This window comes from Trachurus trachurus (genome assembly GCF_905171665.1).
Source record: "Trachurus trachurus genome assembly, chromosome: 17".
In the NCBI taxonomy this organism is placed as follows: Eukaryota; Metazoa; Chordata; class Actinopteri; order Carangiformes; family Carangidae; genus Trachurus; species Trachurus trachurus.
In genome coordinates, this window is record NC_139900.1 from 29,173,765 (window position 1) to 29,200,584 (window position 26,820).

Genomic DNA, 26,820 nt, shown 5'->3' on the forward strand with positions numbered 1-26,820 from the left:
AATGAGGTTCCGGTCGCTGCTCTACTGCGTCACTTACTTGAACACGCCTCTACCCAGAGCCGTTGGAGAGGCTCGACGTTGATTGGCTCTCGAAAAAGAGGGTGGAGTTCCCAAAAATTCGGGAGACAGAAATCCAGTTAATAGCACAGTTGGCCAGACTAGCAGTCAGCAGCGCTTTTGCGAGGCGTGACGTCACTAGTGTGGGCGCGACCAGGCTAGACTGTGATGAGAAGCTACCGGAAAATATTGACGTAGATTTACGCCGGGAGAGAAGAATTGCTCGTTAAGATGAGCGCTCATTACGTGACCAGAACCGCTGTGACCAGACGCGGTAACGTTCCAATATTAACACCGAGTCTCAAAGTCTGCGATTTTATTTTTAAATGACGAACGGCTGTTTTTCAGTCCGTGATTTAAAACGATGGACCGGCGGTACCGCTCATAGTAGCGCTTCTTATTTAAAATGACACAGAGAGAGAAAGAGAGAGGGAGAGGAGAGGCTGCGGCGGAGACATACTATTGGTGGCGGCGGCGGGGGGGGGGGTTACACCGGTGCCGCTTGATGAGGGACAAGACAGGTAGACAGAGAAAAGAGAGAGACCACCTGTAAACTCACGTTGAGTGAGTGCATGTGTGTGTGTGTGGTGGGCGGCTGCAGCGGCGGGTGCGTGTGTGGAAGGTGCCCCAGCAGTTTTGAGAGAAAAACAAAGTTAAAAAAAACAAAAAAAAACGACGCATCGACTATTAAATTAGTTGTCGACGATTTTAATAGTCGACGTAGTCGTGACTAGTCAACTAATCGTGGCAGCCCTACTTCACTTACACAGTTGGATAAGTTTCAAATGTTGCTGTGTCAAATGAAAGTTCATGACATCATCTTTTACCATCTTTACCTGGCCCCCTGCAAACCAGCTGGAAGAGCACAGAGACAGCACAGAGGTCCCATGTGTAAAATAAACAAAACAAAGCACTTTTGGAAGAAAAGCTAAATTTGCTCATTTGGGATTATTAGGCTACTCATAGCAAGAAGCTGTTTACCCAAATCTTTAACTAACTGTTAAGATTTTAAATATGTTTTTGTAGAATTAAAAATAATATTGAATTGAACTTGGGGAGAGAGTAAAGTCAGTCAACTCATCTCAGCTGTGGTAAACCTCATGATTTAAAAATTGTATTTCTTTTGAAAGACAAAGCTAGGCCACAGAATATCCGTAGTTGTCACACAACAGCTGGTTTATCTGAGAGTCACAGTTCATTTTCTTTACCAATCCTGTACATTTGGTTTCCTGTATGTGCAGATTTTCCACAGCTACAGCTTTAAAAAGGTAGTCAGATCTATGACATGAAGACCTGATGGAGCTGAAATGCCTGTTCAGTGGAACAGATTTCAGTAGCAATATTCACTAGCCTCTGTGGATGCTCTCTGCTTTTCCCTAAGACATCATTATTTATCAGTGCGATGCCTTCAGCTCTGTCTGATATCTGTAACCCCCAGAGAGAAGCAGGAGCCAGGGGAGAAAGAGAAATTAGCATTTAAGAAAGACAGAAAACAATTAATAATTGGTTCAAGCCTCCCACTCATGTGTCCCTGCTCGGTTGTGGAGACGTCAACTCGCCTCACCCCCATCAGGGCCTGTGTGTGTGGGTGCACTAGACTGGCACCGGCTAAAAGCCAGACAGCCAGAGATCCTCAGCTCTAACAGCTTGGCAGAGAAGTAATCGAAGCCTTTTTTGCACTCACCATCAGACAGCATTGAGAATGGAAGTGCGTGGGTGATTGGAGGCAGGCGATTGGGGGCGGCTGAACTGCCGCCGGTGCTTAGATAACAAGGGAAATTAGCCACCTGAACACAGCTTCTTGGAGAGTCAAATTAAATCTCCTTTAAAATGACTGACTTGATAGTGCGACTGAATATCCAGCTGCAACAGGCAACCCGTTGACGTAATTTCCCAGCAACTGCTTCTCATTTTTTATTCTTAGAGTAAAGAATCTGGCTGTAAATGTTGAGATCAATGTTCTGCTCAAACAAAAACAAAAACAAAAACAAAACAACAACACAGAATTTGAAAAACCTTGAATAATTCAACCTGACTAGTTTTTTGTAGTTCCTGATTGAGCAAATCCAGAGAAACATGCAGCAAAAACATGCAGGTTTCAGTGAAATTTATATTCAAAGTAACAGCAAATCACTGTGTTTCATGATGTTCCTGTGCATGATTGGATCATAGCTGACAGTATGGGTGAATTCACTCCTCGTCTCAGCAGCATGTCATCAAACATACAGTGATTTTTTACCTTACCCAGGCTGTTCATTTCATTATTTTTGGAAGCCAGAAAAATCTGAGAAATAATCATCATTTGAAGAAAGTTCATTTTACTTTTCTCATTTCCTCTCCCAGTAATCTTTGTTCTTTATTTGGATCCTCATTAGCTTCCACAAAGTGGGCGTTAGTTTTCCCGGCGTAAACAAAACCATTTTCAATCACATTTTAGTAAAACAAGAAAAAGGCAAAATAAGCCCGATATAAAACTCAGAAAATATGTGAAATAAATAAATAACTAACCCTTCCATGGCACTTTGGATTCATCCCTTACAGCAGTCCCTTAGATTCAAAACCACTGGATAAACCGTTTTCATTTCTTGCTCCATCAGGCTTTGATGTAGCTACTGAGAGAAACTTCAAATATCATTCTAACATGTCCTTGAGGAGCTGAATGGCTTCACTTACTGCAGGTCTCCTCGGCCTCGTCAGAGCCATCAGGACATTCCGGCTCCCCGTCGCAGCGCCACCGTCCTGGGACACATTGGCCGTTTAAACAGGCGAACTCTGCAGGGGCACAGGTTTTCCTGGCTGCTCAGGTACAGACAGAGAGAAAGAGGGAGAGAGAGAGAGAGGGGGGGGGGCACAGACAGAGAAGAAACGAGTGAGAACAGGAAGTTAAAGACAGCGTGAGAGCATTGTCGGGCTGCAGCCGGGTTTAATCTCTGTCATGAAACTGGTCCCATTATCTGAATCCCAACAATCATCTCCCTCATCAGAGGAGATCAGGCTCATCATCGCTCACATTATTTCTTTGCAGCCCTCTCCAGTGCTCCCTTTCCTCTGATATCCCTCACTAATTATCTCCACTTTCCCCATTTTTTTGACTCTTATTCATTGTGCTCTACTCCCTCCTTCCCTCCGTCTGACTCCCCTCTCCTCCATGTGCTGGTCTCCGAAAACAGTCTAATCTCTGCTTCAGGTTTTCCATCGCAGAGCAGTGAAATGGATGCTGATTGCTGAACGCTGCAGTCTCGGGGAGGTTAAACCTTTTACTTTGCAAACCTGTTTACCACAGAGAGCTACAAGCAAGCACAGCGAGGCCACGGGCTGATAAACACGTCAAGTGGGCTGAGGATTGGAAAATCAAAAACATGTCGGGGTAAGGCTTGTTTAAGCGATAAGAGAAAACCGAAAGTGTGATCAAAACTTTCACGCAGCAGCCCAGAGATTATCACGGTTGTAACCCAAATCTCTCCAACCTGCTGTGTTCAAAGAGACATGTAACACACACAAACGTGCACACACATTCGAAAAACACTGTCCACCTGTAGCAGCTAAGCTGCAAAGCTCAGCCAGAGCGCCTGAAGCAGGCAGAGGTCAGAGCCATTCATTTTCCTCAGTCTGGTACTCCAGGAGGGACGCGTAGTAAGGTCTAATAAATCACTGGCTAAAAGGCCTTCAGCTGGGCCCTCCAGTGTTGTTACACATCCACAACTGTTCCTTAGCTGGCTCCCATCTTGGCTCTGATGCTTCAAATTAGATAAAGCGTTTAGAGATGTGCAGGAATCTTAAGCTTAGCTGAGGGGCTGTAAGGAAGGAGAACAAGCTGAATCTGTCTTTGCTGTGCTCAGCTCCAGCTACACTCTCACTGCTAACTCCAACTCATTTCAAAGGCACAAGACACACATCGCTTTTCATTCCATGTCACAGACGTAAACTTGTTTTTAAAAGTGGATACGACGAAATTGGGAGAAACAAGAAATGGTCAACACCTGATATGTGGCTGGGCTGCTTGTGGTTTTGACATTTTGAAAACAATCCCTGGCTGCAGCTCTTTGTAGGTCACCATATTTATGTGTGATCCAGCTTTACATCCTCATCCAAGCAGAACATCAGTGATCGATTAATGGTTATTGAATTATTAATGAGGAAATGAATGCTATATGAATGAATGAATTTTTTATTTTTCGTGTCATGCCACCACTGTAACAAATACAAGAAAAAAAAAAAGAAAAGTCATTCAAACACTATTTTAAATGAAATTAACTCACTTGCAGAACTCTTCTTTAACTGCTCACTATCACAGTCACTTGTGTTTAGGGTGTAGAGATGGTGCAGCTGAACAATGTGATGTATTAGCCTGCATGGATCGAACAAACCTTTGACTGTGGAACCACTTACTCTACGAGAGTGGTTTCCTACACTTGGCCAACTACCAAACCTACAAGACATGGAGGCAAAAAAATGCATTCTCAAAACATTTTTTTGTTTCAATGATAACGATCGAACATTCAGGACTGGACTAAAGCTTCTGGAAACAAAAGGTACAATTTTACATTATTTTACCAAAATGATGTTGTTTTGCAGATGATGCAATACCACCCACAGGTTGAAACCACTGTTTGACAAAATCAATATGTGTATCAATTCCACTCTCCGTCAATGACTGATCCATTTCTGCTGTCTAACCTTTACAACCCAGATGAGCATTACAGCATCACCACTGACCACGTCTCTTCTCAATAATGGCTGCTCGACAGTGAAGCCTGCTCCGTTTAGAGAGATTTTTGTGACTTTTTTTGTACCAACCACCTCCTCTCTCTTTCATTGGCTCTCTCCCAAAATCCATTAAATCGCACTGAAATCTAATTCTCACATTTCCAGTATGGGTCACCTAAAGAGTTATCTGTGGTGTGGTCTCATTCCTGCAGCCCAGCAGGATATCCTGCCAACGAGAAGCACTCAGATTATAAACCACTTGTGTCTAATTCTAAATCTTGTTTAATTGGCCCATTCTCAATTATCTCCTGTGTCAGAGTAACAAAGTCAAACCAATGACAGCTCATCTTGGCTTGTTGACACTATGAAGAGAATTTATGAAATGTCTCATCTGCTTTAATAGGACATGTGCTCTGGTGGTACAGTAAATGTGTTTTCACAATCGTGGACCCTGGTTTCATTTCACTTCACTACTCCAAATGAACATTCTTTCTCGCCTTCCCTGCAACACATAATGAACTGACCCCATTATGCTTTTGAGACAAACACTCCCTCTTCATCTTTTGTTCCTTCAAACATGGGTCATTCCATTTTTCTTTTCTTTGTTTCCCTAATACCTTGTCTTTGGTCTAAGTGAACACCACAGAAAACACATTATTTTTCAGCAGCTTAAAAGGATAGTTCACCCAAAATTCAAATTGCACTCATTATCTACTCACCCTCATGTTGACTAAGGGCTGGGAGAAGTTTCAGAGTCCTCCGTGGCTTCTCTGAGTTACAAGGGGTCTCGGCGTAGCAGTGCATGTCCATATAACGGTTGCAAATGGATACCACTTTTCTTCGTAACAAAAAGACACACCAAAAAACATACAAATACCTCCATGCTGCTCGTATGTAATGTCTGTCTTGTGTTGAAGCCCCGAAATGCAAAATTGTTCCCAAAAAAATTAAATAAGTCTATATATGTGTCTTTTTGGTGTCCGTTCGCAACCGTCATATGGACATGCAGTGCTGCACGGAGCCCCGCTGTAACTCAGAGAAGGCACGGAGGACTCTGAAACTTCGTCCAGCCCTTAGTCCACATGAGGGTGAGTAGATAATGAGTGAAATTTGAATTTTGGGTGAGCTATCCCTTTAAGTGCCACTTGTGTCCTCATTAGAGAGCTGATGTGGGCCTTTGTTAAAGGTGAAGCTAGATGCCGACAGAGCAAAGGATTGTGATCCTTTTAACTAACACCTCCCTCAAGTGTATAAACTCATTAGTGGTGTGCTCACATCAATAAAACAAAACAAAAAAAAAATGATGTTTCCTTCAACACACACACACACACACACACACACACACACACACACACACACACACACACACACACACACACACACACACACACACACACACACACACACACACACACACACACACACACACACACACACACACACACACACACACACACACACACACACACACACACACACACACACACACACACACACACACACACACACACACTTTTCTTGTTCACATTTTGTATGCATATTTTCAAACCCCATTTATCAACCTCGTAAGTAGGTGGGGCAGCAAAACCCAGAGACCCCAGCATACGAGTTTTAAAGGAACAACACCTTCCTCAACAGAATAATGAGATTCATAAGATCCTCCCGACAAATCCTAGAAGATGATACAGCACATCAAAAATCTTATTCAGGGCCAAGTTGAACAATTTTAACCTCCCCAACAAATTATCCCTTCCTACACAGCCAAAATCTCTGCATGAGTATTATTGTGTTGATAAATCTGACTCCCATGCGGTGAACAAAGGAAAAGATGAGGGCAGTGCTGAGAACATGAGGCACTGCAGAATGTGCAGATTAAGACTGTGTTTAAGGCTTTAGTTGATCACGTGACAAAGACCTTGAAAATCTCAGGTTGATCCATTAAATGGCCTCTGTGGGTCCAGATGTGCCTGCGTCGCATTGAGAGTCTGAGCTTCTTAGCCAATCCAACTGAGCCCGCTACTCATTGCACCCAGGGTCTACAGGGGCCATGGTTCACTTGGCAATAATTACCCAGGCCATCTCATGCCATCTGCTTAGAATGACTTTCTGCTTTAATTAGGAGAGTATTTTAAATGTTAGGCTTGTGTGTGAGGGTGGGCTGAAGGGGAAATTGACAGGAGAAGAAGGTAAGCTGTTAGATAGGAAGCCGAGAACTAAAAGAAGTGAGTAATAGGAGAGGAGATGGAGAGTGACATACACAGTTATAGTGCTTTATGGAATCCTAATGGAAAATGTGAAGCTGAATAAAAACAGGTAATAGTGTACACTTTGATGGCAAGGCCACTTACTAAACATCCCTAGCAGTGCTCTGCACATATGTAAATCCACTCACGCCACAGTATCCACACAGTGTGTTCTTGTGTGGTAGACTTTTATACAGCTCAGGTATATTTAAGAAAAATCTCAGCAAAAAACAAAAAAAAAAAAACACTGATGATTTGGTGTTGTGTGTGTATGTCACCTATCGTGAGTGTTACAAATGGGATGTGACACAGACAGAATGAGGGCCTCGCACAGGGGAGTTCACCCAGCCATGTTATGTCTCCTGGAGGAGGTACGGTGGGAAGGAGCTCCACGCTCTGACAAACCCACCTGGAGCCTTCTCCTATGGGGCCGATGTTGTCATCATCATTTCACTGCATTGACTCGTTCTTATCTTTCTTAAAGGAGAATTCCGGTGATTTTTGACCCCTAAATCGTAAGTATGAGGGCAATTTTTTCAACCACAACAAACACTCAAAAAACAATCAAATATCTATGGTACATGACTTGAATCCTTATGACACACCACTGAACTCATAAACTGTACGGCTATACTGAGTATAAACAGTATAAACTTTGTGTTTTTGCATGTAGTCACTCACCTCAGACAGCCGAACTCTGAAACGTCCTGGAAAGACATTGCTATTCAATGGCAGAACGCCTGCTCTCCCCGCCACAGAAACACTTTTTCCTTGTTGTAATGATTTCTTTACAAAAATAAATGGTCGAGTTCAGCTGTCTGAGGTGAGTGATTACCAAGGGGGGGGTTTTGGGTTCTCCAAGTGAAGACCACTTCTGCGTTCAAAAAGCTGCAGTACCCCGGCAGCCTCTGGGGGCTGGCTCCAGAAGGGGGGGGGTTTACCACATTTGTACTAGGGGTGTCAACATCTACACGTGTAAACGGATACACGGATAACAAATCATAACCGTTTAGAGAAATCAATAATCGTTTACACGCCTTTTTCCCCTCCTCCTCGTTCATTTCTCACCAATATAGTATTTTTAGGGGTGATAATGTTGCCTGAAAGCTTCAGATAATAATGGAACTGCGTGTCAATCCCCCCTCACTTTATCTCCGCGTAGCCTGCCCGTCTCTCTCCAGCTGTCCTTTCAAAATAAAGGCAGAGGAAAAAAAAAAAACACTGACTCCTCCGGCCTGTACTGCGAAGGAGGCTCAACATAGTCAGGCTTTGTGTTCATGTTCCAGCTCAACAAAACTTCTAGCCCCGCGGTCCCCCCCGGAGTTAACACGGTACTACGAAGCTTATCAACTTGCTCCTAACGCTCAACTCAACAGCTGAGGAGCATATTCCCTCAGCTGAACATCTGCAGGCGGAGACGCTCAGAGAGAAAGTCAACAGCAGCGGATCAGTGTGATCTCTCCCTCCGGTCAAACGCTCCGTTCTGATCCAGATCCACTGTCAATGTAAAGATGACGCCAGCCAGCTGTAAATGAGTTAAATAGTTAAACAGCGGCGCTTTTATAGCCGATTTTATATTAAACTCTGAACGGTTATGAGCTAAGCATAAGTTACCATGGTGATCTATCCGGGTTAAAAGAGAGCCACATTTGTAGTACAGGAGAGCCTGGCTTTAGACTCAACATACCTCGCTAACTCACTAAACTAGCTTCACATTACACCCCTCCGTCTCCTCTCTCTCTTCACGCTGCGCCGGTGGGGTGCGTTCACGCTCAGCACACTCCGGCCCGGAGCTGAAATCAAACGCACCCCTCCCGCGCGGCGGCAGACAATTTCAGCCCCCCCTCCCCCCGTGATAGAAAGAGATCATAATCTCCCTTCTAACCGTGTACAATGACCAGAATTCTCCTTTAAACACCATTCAAGTGGATGTGCATGGGAGATCTACAGTATATGCATTATGAAGTTGGTGTTGTAAAGCAGTCAGCGTGGCTCACTGCTGATATGAAATATTATTTTCCTCAGCAGCTTTAGGTGTGTCAGTTCATATTTTAAGCCAAGATAGCAGCATGGCTCATGGGAGGCCATGTCACACTGTCCGTCGGTTCGTTGGTTTGACTAACCAACCACAATCCCAATTTAATGATACTGTCAATGTTTCTTGACATAGAAACACGGGACTCTCCTGCGGACAGCAGTTTTAAATTTAATTTGAAAGGAAATTATATTTTATCATTTCAATTTGGCGAGTTGGAGTGTTCCAAATACTACAGTAGCCTACCCACTAGCCTCCTTCACTACAGAGAGGCAAACAATGTAAATCAGTAAATTTATCATCTGTAGCCAACATGAACTCTTCTCCTCCTCCTGTTTTTTTGTCATATTTTATGGCAGCTATATTGGACACTGTTACATTGCTGGGCTGATTGACATGCACTAGTGGTTTCTACAGTAGATGTGATATTGGCATTGTTCGATTGACATGGTGTTGCAGCTGTGGATGTGATGCATGGTTACAATCTTGCCTTTCCGAAACCCCGCCTTTCCGAAAATAGACTTCCATTCATCGTAATAGCGGGGTTTTCTATTTTTTCTAAAGACCCCGCTATTACGAAAAGGCTATTGGGGAAGCCCCTCCATTCCAAGACCCCCCCACTCTGAATGGACAGACGGACGTAATCAGAAAGGAACCGGAGGCTGTGCAGTGCGCAATGTGCATTGATCCTTTTTTCCTTTTTGGGGTCAAACGGATCATGTGCATAATTAACTGCAAAACAAGCAAATACTTCATATTAATGACATATAACGTTCATTATGCTTCTAGCCTCTACCTGGTCTTTTTACTAAACTTAACCAACTCCTTTCTTCATTGCCTAAGCCCAACCAAAGCATCTCCCTCAGTCTGCTGTCAGCAGCTGCAGCAGCCTCGCGCCCATGTGGGCTCAAGCCAGGTTCAGCCGCGCTGGAGCGCGGCGGGGGGGAGAAAAAAAGTGTATTTCTTTTACTCTGTGGAGATCTCCCACAACGGAGTGGGTGAGAACAGCGGTGTTTCGGGTGGACGTTTGGAATAGCGGTGTTTCGGAGTTGGGGGGTTTCGGAAGAGCGGGGTGTCGGAATGGAGGTGTGTCGGAATGGAGAGCCGTCCCCGTGATGCATATGAGATGAGTGTTACTTGTTGTGCAGTGTTGTTTAGCCCGCTTTACCTATTCATTATGTGTTTTGACCAATCCCCTATTGAAATGCCTTGATCACAGTCACATTAAAAATATTTTTGCATCTGAGCATCTTATATCTCTTTTTAGCACAAAATGACCTTGTGGAGTCATGTAACATTGCCTTTGGCAAAAACTAATGGTCAGTTTACACCTGGACCCTGCTGCATCCTAAATAGTTCCTCTTACTCTCACAGCTCGATTCCTGCAAAACTAAAATGAATTGCTAATTAGCTAATGATAGCATGCTAATACACTACACAGAGATGAAACATGGTAAACATTAACCCTCCCAGAACAACAGGATTATATTAGCAGGCTAACATTAGCTAGCATTTTTCTAAAAGCACCACTTTATCAGATAATAAGAACAGCCTGCAAGCTCTTAGCATGGCTGTTACACTCTTATTGCTCAAACACTGTTTAGTTGATTTTCAGCTTAATAAAAACATTTTTCAGTGTGAGAAGAATACAGTTTGATGGAAACAGTTGAATTATTTCTAAATATATTTTGGCTGCTCAAATGTGAGTGTGGGGCTACTGGACCTTGCTCCCTCCATCACTCAGTGATGTTCAAGAGCAGCAGGTAGCCTTCCGTCATCTGACACACACACACACCTCCTAAACTTTCTCTTTTTAACCATGAGGGATATTAATGACACCTCTTGCCATTTGGAGGCCAGGAGAAGCTTATAGGTATATATAGGTAATGCAGTGATAAGCACGTTCTCCTGGGCATCAGAAGACAAATGGCCTCATTAGCCGAGAGTAAAGTAGGGGAGCGTTGTCGAAGCAGGAAACATAATGTATCCTGTTGGCTAAAACTGACATGCAAATGATTAAACCTTCCAAAATTAATGGGATATCCTGATAGCATACAAAATACTAATACAGCAAGGTATCAACAAAGCTTCGGACAAGCTGTTCTCCTTTGCAAATGACATAATTTAATTAGCCTAGTTTGGCTGTTAAGATTTGCCAAAGGTGCAAGATACACAACCAGGAGATTCCTTTTCTAATTTCCTAAAGTTCACTTATAATATAATATTTTATGTGACTATATTATTATATTTTGATGGGGTCAATAAATAATTCCTCCTGTTGATTCCTTACTTTGATCTGTGAATAGAAGGCCTCATGTGTTATGTCCTGTCAGTCAGGCCTGTGTTCAGAGTAGTGAGCCCCTGGAACGAGCAGGAAGACAAAAAGGCACACGGGACAGAGCTCTAACTCAGCACTGGTTGATAGAGTATTGATCTGGAAACACAGAGCCACAGAGTAGTGGCATCTACAGATTAAATGTCACTCTCTCTCTCTTTCTGTACTTGTTTGCCCTTTCGGACAAACTGAGCAAATCAGATGTTAAAGGTAAAGCTAAAGATAAAGTTAAAGATTGCTTACTCTCTCCTGATAAAACCAATTTGAGCTGTTGTGTAAACTTAATCACATACCGTAATTTCCGGACTATAAGCCGCTACTTTTTTCTCACGCTTTGAACCCTGTGGACGATGTGGCTAATTTGACACAAACGCGCTCCGTAACCCGCAATCTCTTGTTTACTGTATGACAGTTGAAACTACACAAATACACACGTCGTAACATCGTATATGTAAATATGTTATATAACGTTATCTACCGCTCCATGGATTGATTTTTCGCCGGCTTACATAGCCGGGAGGCCAGGAGGGTTAGCAAAACAGAAGAAAAGTGACCAGACTTGCATAGTTACTCTTTAAAGTAGCTGCTAGAAATCTTAAAACAACAGGTTTATTATGGAAATCAATAGGAGATGGATGACAAAATAACAAAAGAAGAGATCCTCTCAGATCTGCAGAACAGCAGATTTAGGATGCCAGAGATAAGCAAGGTAACTTGGTGCTGTTCACATCCCAGCATCTCTTCTGACCTTGTGATCAAAGACACATACTGTGCTAATTATAGCCCTCAGCCTGCTAAAAGACATATTTTTTCTCCCCCTGTCAGGTCACATCGGCAAAAACACCTCCTGACCAAGGCAGAGACTGGGCAGCCTCATCTAGCTGTGCCTCTAAGGCAACCTGAGAGTGATTTAAACTGAAGACAGTGAGGTTCAGGCTGGCTAAAGCCAACGAGATTTACCTCAAAGCCTGAAGTATGACAGGGCAATATCAGACAGAGGTACAGGTGGTTGTACAGCAAGCCTGTGGGAAGGCAACGGGACACCACTGAGCTGCATCGACTCTCTGAAGAAGTCATGATTTATCAAGCTGTTTTCAAGCTGCGATGATTTCTTTTTTTAAATTCATGCTTCATGTGATGGTGCAATTCCTTTTGCTCTGCATGTTGATATGGAGCATGGGGTGGGCCTAAGCACACACAGACATGCAATCCAAAACACACGCAGACATACACAAGTGTTGCACATACCACAGAGCTGAAGTCAAACTGACAAATACTGCTGAAATAACACATACATCATTGTTTACAAGATGCACACACATATCCCTGAACCTCTCTGCATGATGTCGTCTCCATGTGTCTGACCTTCTGCTACACTCCCCCTTTTCCTGTGCTTGCTGGTTTAGAGAAGCCAAATATGTTTGATCTACAGCCATATGTCAACATTTTCTATCCTACAGCCTGGCATCAACACTGCGACACAATGTACTGCTATACAAAGTGGGGGGTGAGCCAAAGCTACAGAGTCAAACAAGCTGAACACTCTTTAAATTGAGTTTGGCCAAGTGTAGAAAGAAGGAGACATTAATGCTGCATTCTGGACACGTAGCACATTTCCCCCCATATATCCCTGGTTTGTTGAATATACAATCACGCTTGTGAACACAGGAAATTCTCCTGAAAACACATAGTGGGCCAACACAGTAACATTCAGTATAAATAAAGTGTGACTTCAGATTACCACAGAAACAACATAATTTGAAGGCCTTGTTCATCTGGGCAGGTGTGTAAATGCTTGAATGGAGCCAAATGATCAATTAAAAACAGACAAAGAAACAATTGCACCATTTTTGAGCTTCCTGTGACTCATAATAGGTTGCAGAATGAGAGTGTAAAATGATGACCTACATTAGTTTCCAATGCTTACACGTTGTCTTCCACTATACAATACAACAAACACAGAAAAATGCTATGTGACATGGATTAAAGGTCCCACATGATCCCGTAAGTGAGATGTCCATGTCTTTTGTTCAATATGTTCTATATTCATAATGCGAAACTATCTAAGTGCTCAGTCAGAGAAATGCACACAGTCTGTATTCAGAACCTGAGTCCTAAAACAAGCCTTCAGGACTTCTGTAACTTTGTGATGTCACAGCAAAGCAGTCACTGTCCTCAGGTATGCCCCAAACTCAGCCCGCCATCCAACTTTGCAGGATTTTGTTCTTCTGAATGATTAGACCTAAAATTGATCTTTCAAAAAAAACATCAAACAATCCGAGGAGAGGTTCACAGGCTCTCTTCTGATTGGCTCAGCAGTCTGTTGTTGCTAGAGCTCCAAGGACAAGCATGAGAGAGGAGATGAAAAACTGTGAGATTGGGTTTTTGTCGTTGATTTTTAGTGCTTTAACAAACAAATATACGTTTTTATGGATATCAACACCTGAAACAAAACACAAGAAAAGAGTGAGGTGTCGAAAGATTGAACAACATCCATTTCAAAAAGGAGGCATCACCAAAGAGTAGAGAGAAAGACGTATGATCATATGACTTGTTTATCCCACAGTTATGAATAAATAAGACCAGAATATGAGAACAGACAGAGGATTAGGATCATATACAGCACATCTCAGAATCTACTGCACCTACTTTACAGCTCACATATGTTATTTCTAAAGCAGTGACGCAACATAGCTGTAATGTCATCCAATCCTATGTAATCACCACTTCTGCTGGAAAATCTAACCTAGATTCAGCCAGTAACTGCACATCTCATTATGGAGTTAAAACAATTGTAACACATTTATATTTAGAGGTACAGATTGTGCTCTCTGGGGTGTTCCCAATAGTGGTAACCAGTATCGCCTTAATGATTTAGCTGGGACAACAATCAAACCCTGGAGGTGTCAGAACAGAGTCCAGCATATGCACATCACTGTGGAATGGAAGACATAGCTCCAGGAGATGACACAAACCTGACAGGAGGAAGGTGTGATGGCCAAGGGAGCAAACTGAAAAATCAATCTGCGGCAGAGCAGCAGGTAGAAACTGATGGTATACACCTTACATGAACTGTCCAGCTTCATGTAATTCCTGTTTAGCCAAGAAGAATCAGCTGATGTGGCACCACTGCTTTGTCTGACTGTTTCTGTGATTTTTTCTGCGCCTTCAGAAATATGAGCGCCTGTAATGATGAGCCAAGCAATTACTGGAAAACCTGTGCTTGGAGTGAAATAAAGCATTTTGGCAGAGTAATCTAATTACGGTAGGGCAATGGCGGAAGCAGGCAAGGTTTAACCAGCAGGTGTTTGCAGGAACCAGCCCCGACTGATGTCTCTAAATCCTTGACGAGGGTCAGATAGTGCTCCTCTCCACAGCCGGAGCGAGTGAGTGAGTGCGCCCTCACATCCTACTTTTATCAGAAAAGAACAGTAAACAGACAGGAAACTTCCTATTAAAACTAATCCCGCTAAACAGATGGAAGGCCTCTTGTGGTGAGGCTTAATTTGATCAAGGGCTGATTCTCACATTCACACATAATTCAACAAAATAAAAGGGACAATTCAAAACGAATTAAAAGTAAAACTTTTATTACATTTTAATGATTGAAGTTTGGTCATTTCTAAATAAATGCATGAAACTATGGCTGGAAACCTTCCAAATGTAGAGACATCCAAATAAAACGAAACAAGCTGTTTGGTGCCGTCTGTCACCTGCCTCACAGTTTTTGGTAATAAAGTCTCACTGGTCTAGAAAACACAGAGACACACAGTTTGAGGACTGGTCCCTCAGCCAAACAACTGACACATTCACTGCTCTTCCCCTCCAGAGCGTCTCCTGCATGCTTCAGTGGAAATGACTCCAAATCAACACAGCAGCACAGATGCTCCTTCCTCCTGGCCTCAAACACACAGTCTGCAGCCTGGACTTCAAACCAGGATCCTGTGATCAGGACTTAGATATTCTGCAGAGGTTGCATCCGTCTGCTTTATGTTGTGCTGTGTGTTTTAGAGTCCTGAGGTCCTTGTATTTCTCATTGCAGTCACAGCAGTCTACCCAGGCCTTTTCCTCAGAGATGTATTGATCAGACTCCCTGTTTTTAACCTTTAATGATTCAGGGAAGCTTGACAGCACACACATAATCTCTCTCAGCAATGACTTGTTTCACATTTAAGATGTTTACATCACCTTATATCTGCAGCTGTTCCACAAAAAAGTTCTGTCTTTTGCCAACACACAGGCTTCAGTAGTTTGCTTAAGGCAGATAGGCCTACTCCAAGTTATTTAGCAGGAGAAAGGACAATGATTTCACATTTTTAAATCTCTAACATCTTAAAACCACATCTTTAACATCTAGCCCTTTGCTATAGCTCACTATTAGTTTTGAATTTACCAAAGAGGTCTTGGATTAAAGCCTACACTACAGAGATAGTTAAGAAATTATTTGAGCTTTTCAAAGCCTCGGCAGAGATCTCAGGGGGAAATATCAGTGGTGAGTTTACAGTAAAACACGCTGTAGGATCGCTGAGTAATTAAGTGCACATTTACTCTTATGAGAATAGTTCAAAGACTGACTACAAAACATTGTGCAAATATGTGCCAGCGCACTGCAACTGCACTCATGCTTGTTGTGAACGTACATTCCTCTTTCTAGTCACTCTTACAGTATCAAGTCAAGTCAAGAATTCTTTATTGTCATTAGGCTATGTGCAACAGAGTTAAGAGGTAATGTGATTGCACTTGTCATAAAAACTCACCACACAACACAAAAACTTGTTTGTCCTATGGTAATTAAATGCATCACCCCCTGTGGATTAGGGTCGTGCACCCATCCAACCAGTCCATGTGAAAAATAAACGGCAAGATTGCCAACGGTGAAGGTTTGCCTCATATGTTAAAACTACACAACGCAATGATGAGTACCAAAACCGCTACGCATACACATAACAAAATTTCCTTCGGTTCCTCTTGGCATAAAAGACAAAAAAAAATCCTTAAATTAAATCTCATCCAGCAATTTGAGAACAAGTATGAAAGAGGAGAATGCCAGTGAGTTCCCCTTCACTTGGACAATCAAGTCTAAGTTTCAATCTAGCTGCACACAGGAGACTCTCCTCTTAAGAATCATTATCCAGCTGTCCAAAGTAATTATAACTCCAGGACCAAATGCCACCACTCACTGAGACCGGGCTGACACAGTTCATAAAGTCTGCAGTGATGACAGAGCAAGTGAAGGGGTTTGAGTGTGTGATGGGAATAATTCCCCACTTTTAAACATGATATTTAAATAAATGTTGGAGCTAAATGTGAGCGTCGACAAGCTAGCACCCTCATAATGATGACCTTAAAATCCACGGTTTAGGTAACGTTAACCATTTTCACCCTTGTGACATAGCAAGACATGTACGCTAACGTGCAAATTACCAAATTTCACAGTCAGTTACCATCTCATTAAAATCCACTCCACAGCTTTCAGAACTAGCTCACTATAAACCAAAACTCTGAATCTCATAGAAATCCATTCACAGAAATGGACTATCATGTCTCCATGTCTAGAGCCACATTATTAGCATGGCTAAATATCCACAGCACAAATGAGTTGCATTCCAGCCAGATGTGGAAATGCTGAGACGGTGTAAATGTATCTAACTCTCCAAGATGAAGTCTTAATTTCACTCCTCCCAAAACGTAACTAGGTCAGCGAGCGATCTGCCGAAGTAGCCGCTAACGGAATCTGTCCCTTGTGATAACGGCAGCTCAATTATCCGTCCTTCACCTGTCACATATAAGGGGACAGTTAGAAAGCCCCTCCAGCACTTCCAATACAAACGGTGCAGTTATACAGAAGATAAGATGCTGTTGTATGTATCATCTGATCCAGTGAATAATTTATAAGAAGGAAGAAAACTACAGTTTCACAGGCAATTAAAGGTAAGGTTGGAGATTCTGAAAAAATGGTTCTAGCAGGCCACGTTTTGAAAATACACAAGTCAAAAGTCCCAGCCCCTTTCCTCAGACTTCTCTCTGAAGCCACGCCTTCACTTTTCTGTGGACGTAGGTGAAGACACCCAACGCGCATTGCCAGAGCTACATTGCCACCATGGATCTATTGTAATACATTCAGGAATGCCACCCATCAGACTGGAGTGTGGCTTTTCCGCGGACTGTAGGTGAAGACTCTGGCCGCGCACGCGAGAAGAGGGAGAGCGGGAGAGTGATGGCAGCTTGATTGGGTGAAGCCAGAACATTTTGATTTGATTTGATCAACTTTATTAATCCCAGAGGGCAATTCTGTTTGCCAGTCCACCAAGAACAATAATACAAGCTCATCCACAACAACACATCAATACAAACTCAACAATACAGACTCATCCACATTCGTATATGCACAGGTGCCAGTTTGTATTTCCAATGTCAGTGGAAGCAAAAGATGACCTTTGTCTCCCGTTTGGCCTTCCAGCGTGTTAAAAAAAAAAAAAAAAAAAAAAATTAAATAAATCAGAAATCAAAAATCAAAAATAAATAGATCAATAAATAAATAAATAATAAAAAATAAAGATAAAAATGATTATTTCCACAAGCTTGGGTCTAGATTTAAGAGTCTGATAGCAGACGGGATGAATGATCTGGAGTAACGGCTGGTTTTCCGTAGTGGAGCTTTAAGATGGCGCCCTGATAGCATCAGCACAAATTCAGATGACAAGATATGGTCATGCTGATTAATAATTGCTTTTGCTTTTTTAGCCACACGTTTATCCCAAAGGGAACTCAAATCATCCTGCTGCACCCCTATTATTTTACATTATATTACATGAGGGCATCTGTTTTTCCTTTTCGGATCGAAAAGCATGGATTGGTCAGTTTTGTCAGTCCTGCAGCTGTCACAGAGGTCTGATTATTTTTGTTCCTTTTTCTGAATACATAAACTGTCAGGATAGAAGGACCATTTCACCCAGTATAACAAAAAGTGTTTCTGAACATGATTACCAACCATAACTTTAAGTCTGTCAGTGAGAAGATTTGTCTTTCACATGTTGTTGACGCTGGTTGTAAATAGTTGGTATACTTTTTTTCTTCTTGTTTTTTGGGAACTGAACTCTTCTGGAAGTCGACTTCTTATTAATCATTACCAAAACCACCATTACTTACACAAGTTGGACTAAACCCTAAGGTTGACTACAATACTGATTTATTACATGTAGCCAGATCTTCCATGAAACTCACGTTTCTGCTTCAAAGATTGTTCCCCTGTATTTTTCCTGTAGCCCTGTCCAACATGATATGGGTTTGGTTCTTGAGGATGTTCAGGAGGCATCAAGGAGATCAGTGGCAGTGTGAAAGTAACACAAATCAATGATCCTGCATGGGAAGATCAAGGCAAACATAATCAAAATTGTAATCCTGCTAATGAAGACATATGCGACCAAGAGTGAAAGAAATAGGAAAATAAAACCAAGAAACTCATAGGTAAATAAGGTCTATTATCCACAACGGGAGCTATTTGTCATGGATATCTGGGTCCCTGCACTCTCATTTCTCTGGATTCACACAGTTGGACTCAGACTAGGCCTTTATAAATTAATCTATAAAATTGCTCACAAGCCACAGAACACAACACAGAAAATAAGAAAGTTGGTAAAAGCCTTCAGAGAGGTTTACGTCTGGTCTCATTACTTTTGAGTAGTCTTGCATTATTCCTCTTGAGCTTACAATAGGTCTGGATTTAAGAATAAACGCTCAAAGTGCCTTGCCACTCTAAGTCACGGGCAGCCAAATGCATTAAGAGAGCCTAAAGCGCAGTCACTCCTGTATATGGAAATGTGTGCCACACTAGATTACAGTGTCTGTCTACAAACTGAGGGACTGTAATGGGAATTGTGGGATTAGCCTTTTACCCTGCAAAGGGAATGAGCCACATCTCTGTCGTTTCTCCATCTCTCCTTCCTCCCCTCTTTCCCCTGTAAAAACCCAACCCCAGTAAGATGAAATACAATGGCAGCTGCAGACCAACTTCTCAGAAAGACCCTTGCTGTCCTAAAGACTGAGGCATTCAAATTGGTGTGAAAAGGCACTGGGAGCAGAATTGTACATTTCCCACTGCAGACGAAAATTAGCATAAGTGTAATAGCGCCCGAGGTTAAACTTCTTGTTCTAGAAAATCTGCCCCTAGCAACAAGAGAGCGTAATTAAGACACTCTCAGATTTTAGTCCCAGCTGTCGTTTGCCTTTGAACATAACTCAGCAGTAACATGCAAACACAACACACTTGCATGCCCATTCACCCTCTTCTGCATGTGTGCGAATGGACCTCGTTTCTTTGGTTCTTTGAGCATTAGCCTGTTTTTTAGCGAGTGAGCGAGTGTGTTTGTTTTTGGTCTTCTCAGCCACAAACACAAGTAGCACAAGTAGGCAGACAGGTGGGACAAAGTCACAGACAGCTATTGACGGACTCACCGAGGGCCGATATCCTTCAGTGCCGGCCCAACAAATGCCCACTAGGAAAAAAAGGAAACCAATTAAAGAGTCCGGCCACCACCCAGCACAGAAACAGATTACTCGGACTGTGACTAAAGGCTTCCCTCTCACCACCAGAGCAGCTGAACATAAGCAAAGTAGCACAATGCAGCTGCTGTAGCGGGCGAGGACATGATATGAGCTGCTAATGCTTCAGATTAATTCTGTGTATGAATAGATTGAATACACCTTGAAGCCATAGGGGTCAGAAGGGCATGTTATAGCCCTGGGGTTGCGACTACTTCCTGTTAATCATTAAGAATCGAACGCAACTGCCACATTGCACTGTCGAAACACACAAAGCTCTTCCCCCTCACTTTCTCTCAGCACTGATATTTTTCTTTTTGCAGTGCAAGACTCTTTCTGCATGTGCTGCTTATAGTGTCAACACAATACAGTGCATTTCCAAGTGAGTGTCTGAAGGTAACACAGCAACTGTGCCCTTCACTGCAGTTTCTTTCATGCATGTGAATCTCAGATGGCTCCATTAAAAGCACGGTACATTTGCTAAGCACTGGAGATGTGGCGTTTTCACTTGGCCTCACTTAAAGGGACAACGAGGAGTTTCTATTTGGTTATAAAAAAGTCTCACGTTAATGTGGATGAATCTACGTTACCACTTGTTAATGGGTCCATTTTCGATAAATATATCGTTTTGTCTCTATCGTTATTTTGTTATTATTAGTCGTGGCGGAAATGCTGGTCGAGCCGACTCGCTGCCGAATCGCTGTTTATGGTTGGAACTACTGTTGTAATTTTGAAAAAGTCTCCACCGGACAAGTGTTTTGGTATTGGATCAGAAATAACCATTGTCTGTGATAACATGCCTGAAAACACATAGAGGTGACCGCGCTCACATACACTGGACATTTATGTGCTGGCTGGGGGAAATATGAAGACAGTTGTCTATGACAGCATAAAACGTAGGTCAGGGATCTTTGTTTCGTTTAGTTTTTTCAAGGAAAAGGGCCAAGAGACACATCAGGAAAAGATACATTGTGACTAAGAAGACCCAATCAGGGTCTCAAAAACCCTGCAGCAGAGTGGATTCCATGTAGCAAGAAGGTTTTAAAGCCAAGCATGTTATTGTGGATGTGGACCATACAGTATACTCATATACATTAGCACTAATACAGTATGCAGTGTTAGACCACAATTGTTACCACAGTTTATGCATTCAAAAAATACATCTCTACAAGCTTTCAAATGCAATGGTGGCTTCCTGTTGCATGGGGCTAATTAATGAAGGTTTTTCTGGGGCATTTTTGCTATTTCTACCCGATAAAAATGTATGTGCTGTTGAGCGTCCTGTTGAAGGACGTATAGCACTGTATGTAACAGTTAGGTTTCTGCTGCGTGAATGCACTTGTGGATCACTGCAAATTAAAGGATGAAAAAGATAGTGATTTATGAGAGGGGTCTGCAAAAAAATAATACTTTTGAGTAGGTAATTATACTGCAGGGCTGCACTTTGTAGTTTCTGCTATTGGGCTGAAACTGTTATTCTGCCAATGTAACGTATCTCAAATACACAATCTGTGTTGTTTTAAATGTCAAAAAAAAGGAAGCCTGATCGTTAAATCCAGAAAACGTACTTCAAACAGCATTGAAAGTAGAGCAGGAGAGCTGCACGTATGCCAAGTGTTCCCAGCAGTCTGGCTGTCTGATGGGACGAGCAGATGTTCTGCAGCGAGTTGAAGCCTCCTGTAAAGATGCTCAGCTTCATTCAAGCCAAACAGGTGCCGCCGGTTTTGACTGTCTTCCTGGTACTCTCTGGTAGTCCAATACTTAGATGTTTACACCAGTTTGTGCAGTGTGCAAATTAAAACACATCCTCAACTTTGACCTCTCTGAGGAAGACAACAGGTGATTTGGAATGGGCTGTTGGTCTTATCCCACCACATTTTGTCTTTTCTGCATCACAACAATAACAAAGCTAAACAGGCACTCTAAAATCAATGACACTGCAGCAGTCTTCGTCCCTGCTCGCCCACTCCCCCCCACCTCAACCCCCACCTCACAACAACACTCTCCTTAGCTTGCCTCTGCGCTCCCTAGCTCCTTTCTTCTCTCCTGTTTTCCTCCTCTTTCCATCGTTCTTGTTCATCTTTCTCTGGCGATCCATGTCACAAACGATTACATCATTTCTCGTGCACAAACTAATAAAACAGCCCTGTGTTTGTGAGCATCAAGTAATTCCATCTGTGTCTGTCAGCGTGAAGCCTACAGCACCCATACTGCTGTGTGTGTTAGTGTGTGCGTGCCTGTGCCTGTACATATTTGTGTGTGCATGTGAGTGACCGTTGGCTATGCATTTAAAACATATCTGTCTCTAGGCAGAGCTTAGCTACTGAGCTTTGATCATAATACAACTCCCCGAAGCGCACAAGGTCAGGCCCAACTCAAGAAACCAGCTGGGGCTAACAGTTCACTCTACTCTGCTTTCTACCGGTGATACAGTTTCTAACAGTTCCAAGAAAACTTCTGCAGAAGAACTGAGCTAAAACTTTGATGTTAACACCAACACACACACATACACTCAGGGTGAGTGAAGCATTAGACTGTGATTTAAATGTTAAACTGAACTTTTCTCATGCAAGGCCTGCTTTTTCCATCAATGAGTGAGGAAATCTGTTGAAAGCTCCACATTACACATTAAATATTAAAATGAAGAAAATTACTTTCATTTTAAATACAAAATCAAGTTGTGTGTTTGCAAATATTTGGGAATATAGGGTGGTTTTGAACATTCATGTTCTACATCTGAATCATGACCAAACTGTGCTTGTTTTGATGAACAGTAACATTTTCAAACACCACCCACTTACTATGAACATTTCAAATACATTTTCAAACAAATGATTCAACACCAGCCCCTGTTTTACGATCTAAATTTTAGAAGAATGAATGTCATGTAAAACAGGGTTACAGAACACTGAGGAGAAAAAGCTGCTCTGCAGAAAAGCTCTAAACTCTGCACGCAGCTGCTAAATTGTCTCAGTCTGTTACATTATACTCCTCCAGTCAAAAGTGTCACATCTTTCTTTGTATAGATCCACACTGAGCAGAGTGTGAAGCATCATGAGGCCGTTATCTAGACATTTAATCAGCACATGTAAAACCAGCCATCCATTATGTTGAAGCCTAGTTTCAGGTACATAATTTGATTGTACCTGACTGGCTGGATTCAAGACTTCACCCACTTTAAACTCTATAGCTGAGAGAATAGGTGAGTAAATGAGTCTGAGATCCATTTGCTATCACTGTTCAGGTAATGCAGTGTTTGACACTATTAAATCCCCATTTAACTTAGGCTTAGCTCATAAATTCTGCATTTGTTCCTCAAGAGGAGAGGGAAACTAGTTTCTCTCTACTACTACAGTGACTAAAAAGCCTTGCTAACATCCAGAGCCTAATTCAGCTGACATTCTCTAATGACCAGCTGAACCGAGGAAAAGAAGAGAAATGCTGAACATAATGAGTGTATATACATCTTTTCCAACACTCCCTCACAGCCACACAGGAGTGGGCAGCACCAAGGAGACCCAGGGTGCTCACTCCAGTCATAACACGTTATTATGAAAAGCTGATTTAATTGGGGTTTCCATGAAATTACACTGAGGTCATGTCTAAATTAGACCTGTTCTCTACGGCTAGAATAGACCAGAACTAGGGGTGGGTGATGTGTCAAAATGAATACTGTAATATTATCATATAATTATCTAGCGTTGATACAGTAGCTTAATATTTAGTGTCAAAGACCACATTTAGTGCATAAACCGTTCACCAAGATGAAAAGAGTGACTATTGTTGCTGTGCCAACTGGTGATATTAGACCGTCGCTTTTCATCCAGTGTGGAAGAGTCCATGTGAGACTCTCTCTCCATAGTAAACAGTTAGTGGGGGAGGGGGTCAAGGGTACTTAGCCTATCCAGTCATACTTTTGACCCCTCCTTTCAAAGCTTTACACAATTGTATTGGTTAAATACAGGAAAGCGTAGAGGTTGGTTTTAGGAAACCAATGTCTTCTGGTATGTCATAACTGTACCATGACAACTTCCACCTGTTTCATGTGCTTAAAAATTTCTGAATGAGAAATTAAGAAGAAAATATATATATATATATATATAACCAAAGGATTTTATGACTCTTTGTCACCATTTAAAGTTTGACTTTTTTTTTTATTAGTTCTGAAAATCTGATAAAAAAGGAGACTAAAATGGATTCAAACCTGACCATTGAAAATCAAATATATTTTTGTTTTAGACTGTTGGACAAAAACATGTGAGGGGTATTTTTGTTTCATTTTACAGATTCAATAAATAAGGAATTAATAAAGGACATAATCAGCAGATTAATTGATGAGAGAGATGACAAGTGATAAATATCAAATCACTAACAGTGGCTGCTCTGTGGCTCTTTGAGAGGAAGTCAACAGTTCATTTCAGAGTTCAGAGCTAATTTCTAAGCGGCACAGTGTGTATGACGGTTGTGTGGATGGACGGGGCGTGTATAGGCAGGTGGAATGATTTCACTGCAGTGACAGCCTGCATGTAAAGCTTTTACATTGTGATGGTGGCAATGTAATGAGTCACTGTGTATTTGAGCAAGAGGAGGCTAACGCTACTGCATTGTGTGAGTGGAGTTGACGCTCGCGATTCATCCAGCTCCACTGAATCATCAATAAAACGAAAGAGACCGAGGGCTTCGGCTGCTGCTGTGTCAGAGCTATTTGCTCATCATTTCAATTTATAGGCGCATGTGTTGCTGACGCTTTCTTGACTTCAGGAGTGGAATAACGTCCTCTTAAGGTCTCTGACGAGTGTGTGTACTCATCCACAAACAGATAAATGAAAATAAAGCGAGAGTCACAGTCGCACTCGTCCAGTCCCAGCAACATCGGAGCTGTCAGCTAAAATTCACAGGCCCGCCCGTTGAGTCACACGAAGTGGCATTTTTCCACAAAAAATGACTCACGAGTTGCAAAGGGCCACATCTCTTGCGATGGCTGCCAACATGCTCCCTTGTGGGTCTGTTTTTTCTGACAGTGATTGTGGATGAAAGGCACTGTCTGCCTGGATGCCTGTGGCCCCTAGGTCTGGGTTCACGGAGCAGGCAGCCGTTCTCAAACATCCAGCATTGATTTTCAAGCAAACCTGGGTTCATTTCACTGCCACTACTGAATCACTGTTACAAAAACTACAGCAGCATCACTTTACAGCTGTGAATTATAGGAGGCGATTTCAAAACTAGCTCAGCTCTCAACTCATTAAAAAACCAACAAACTTTCACCAAATGCAAGAACAGGACGTCCTGATTTGTAAAAGTTTACATCAGTTGTCGGTGGTCTTCAAGATCTGACTGAATTAATGACTTGATGTCAGAAGCTTCTGTGTTTCAAACACCTTGTTACTGTAAATCTTTATAAACTACTACTACTATAAAAACAACTAAGTTTAATAAAACAACGTTGTGCAGACAGTTTATACTGTTGTTTTAATACCACAGCAATATTTCAAAGATTCAACTGAACTGCAACAGCAATTTTTCATGAGGCAAGACACAGTGCCCCCAGAGAAACATCTGCGTCTTACCATTAGAAATGAGCAGAGATTTTTGGGAAGGGTAACGTAAAAATGCTTTCTTTTAGGTGTTAAGCACTAACAAAAAAAGTTAAGTGGCATGGGGAATAAATACATTTTGGATGAGGGCAGGAGGTTGAGGCTGAGTGATGTTTTATACCCACATTAATCCCCCCCCCCCCCCACTTCTCTCTCTCGCTCATCCTCTCTGTCTCTCAGCATCTCTGCATCGCAGCATGCGCTAATCTGAGATAAAGACTTCTTAATGATCACTTTGGGCTAGGTGGCTTTGAGACATGCAGACACAGGGCAGTGGGCCAGTGGGGCCAGCAACCAAGCAAACACACACAACACATTCACATACACACGTGTGTGTGGATGGGCACCAGACATAAGCTGTGTCAGAGGAAGGGCTTTCATCTGATTCCCTTCTCTTGATGTCAGTAAATGTAAGGAGCAGAGGATTCTGGGAAAAAATGTCCCGTCAGTGTTCAACAGTTTTTTAGATTTAAAACCTGATTAATGCCTTTAAACCTTGAAAAAAGGGCCAAATTATGCACCACATGTTTAATAATTAATGGTAAAATATCATACATCTGTATCTTACATCTGGTGTTATTCACTGAAATTAAACATATTCAAACTTAAATTAACATAATAGCAGATTGGGCTCTGCCAAATGCTGAATGCTGTCAATGGACAGATGTCTTGAACTGCATAAAACAATGCACTGGACTTGTTGAAAAAAATAGTATGAGAAGGTTCAAAAGGACTAAATTTGAGAAATGGTTCAATTCTCCTTGAAAAATATAAAAAAAGCTGCATGCTCTGCAGGATCACAATCGCTATTTCCTTAAAGGTGTACAGAAATGGCCGTTTGTCCTGTTTGTCGTGCCGAATTGTCACGAGCTGCAACACGAGTTTACCCGAGTAAGGAAAACAAATTTGATTGGTCGTTATCGAGCGGGCGGGATATTCAAAGCTTGGGGCGAGACCATAGACTGTAAGGGAGAGCCCGAGCTCCGTGTGTGTGTGTGCGTGTCTCAGACGTTTGAATGACGGATGACGGATCCAATATCAGTGGCTGATGAATCGTGTACAGGCTGACGTATAATCCGTGTGCCTGCATTATCCAATGCGGAAAAAAAAATACACACTTTCATCCCGGATTTACTCAAAAATAGAATTTTGCACAAAGTTTGGCCTACATCGTCTGAAAGATGAGTTATTACATTAATTTTATGATCCAGAGTGGGCTCAAATTCAATTTTCTTTTCTGTACACCTTTAAACGCTCAGTCAATTCTGCTGTAATGGGCTGATTTTGAGCAAAACAATAAAAAAGAAT

General features: G+C 42.2%; 1 protein-coding gene across 1 annotated transcript in view; it reads right to left on the bottom strand.

The window, feature by feature from the left end:
- The window catches only part of LOC311000435 (low-density lipoprotein receptor-related protein 8-like), a gene marked incomplete at its 5' end in the record, with an annotated part of 105,350 nt that overhangs the window by 71,671 nt on the left and 6,859 nt on the right, over positions 1-26,820 (bottom strand). The window contains one exon of the mRNA XM_083991150.1: positions 2,731-2,853. Coding sequence (XP_083847276.1) covers positions 2,731-2,853 — 123 coding nt within the window. The remainder of the gene's footprint in view (positions 1-2,730; positions 2,854-26,820) is intronic.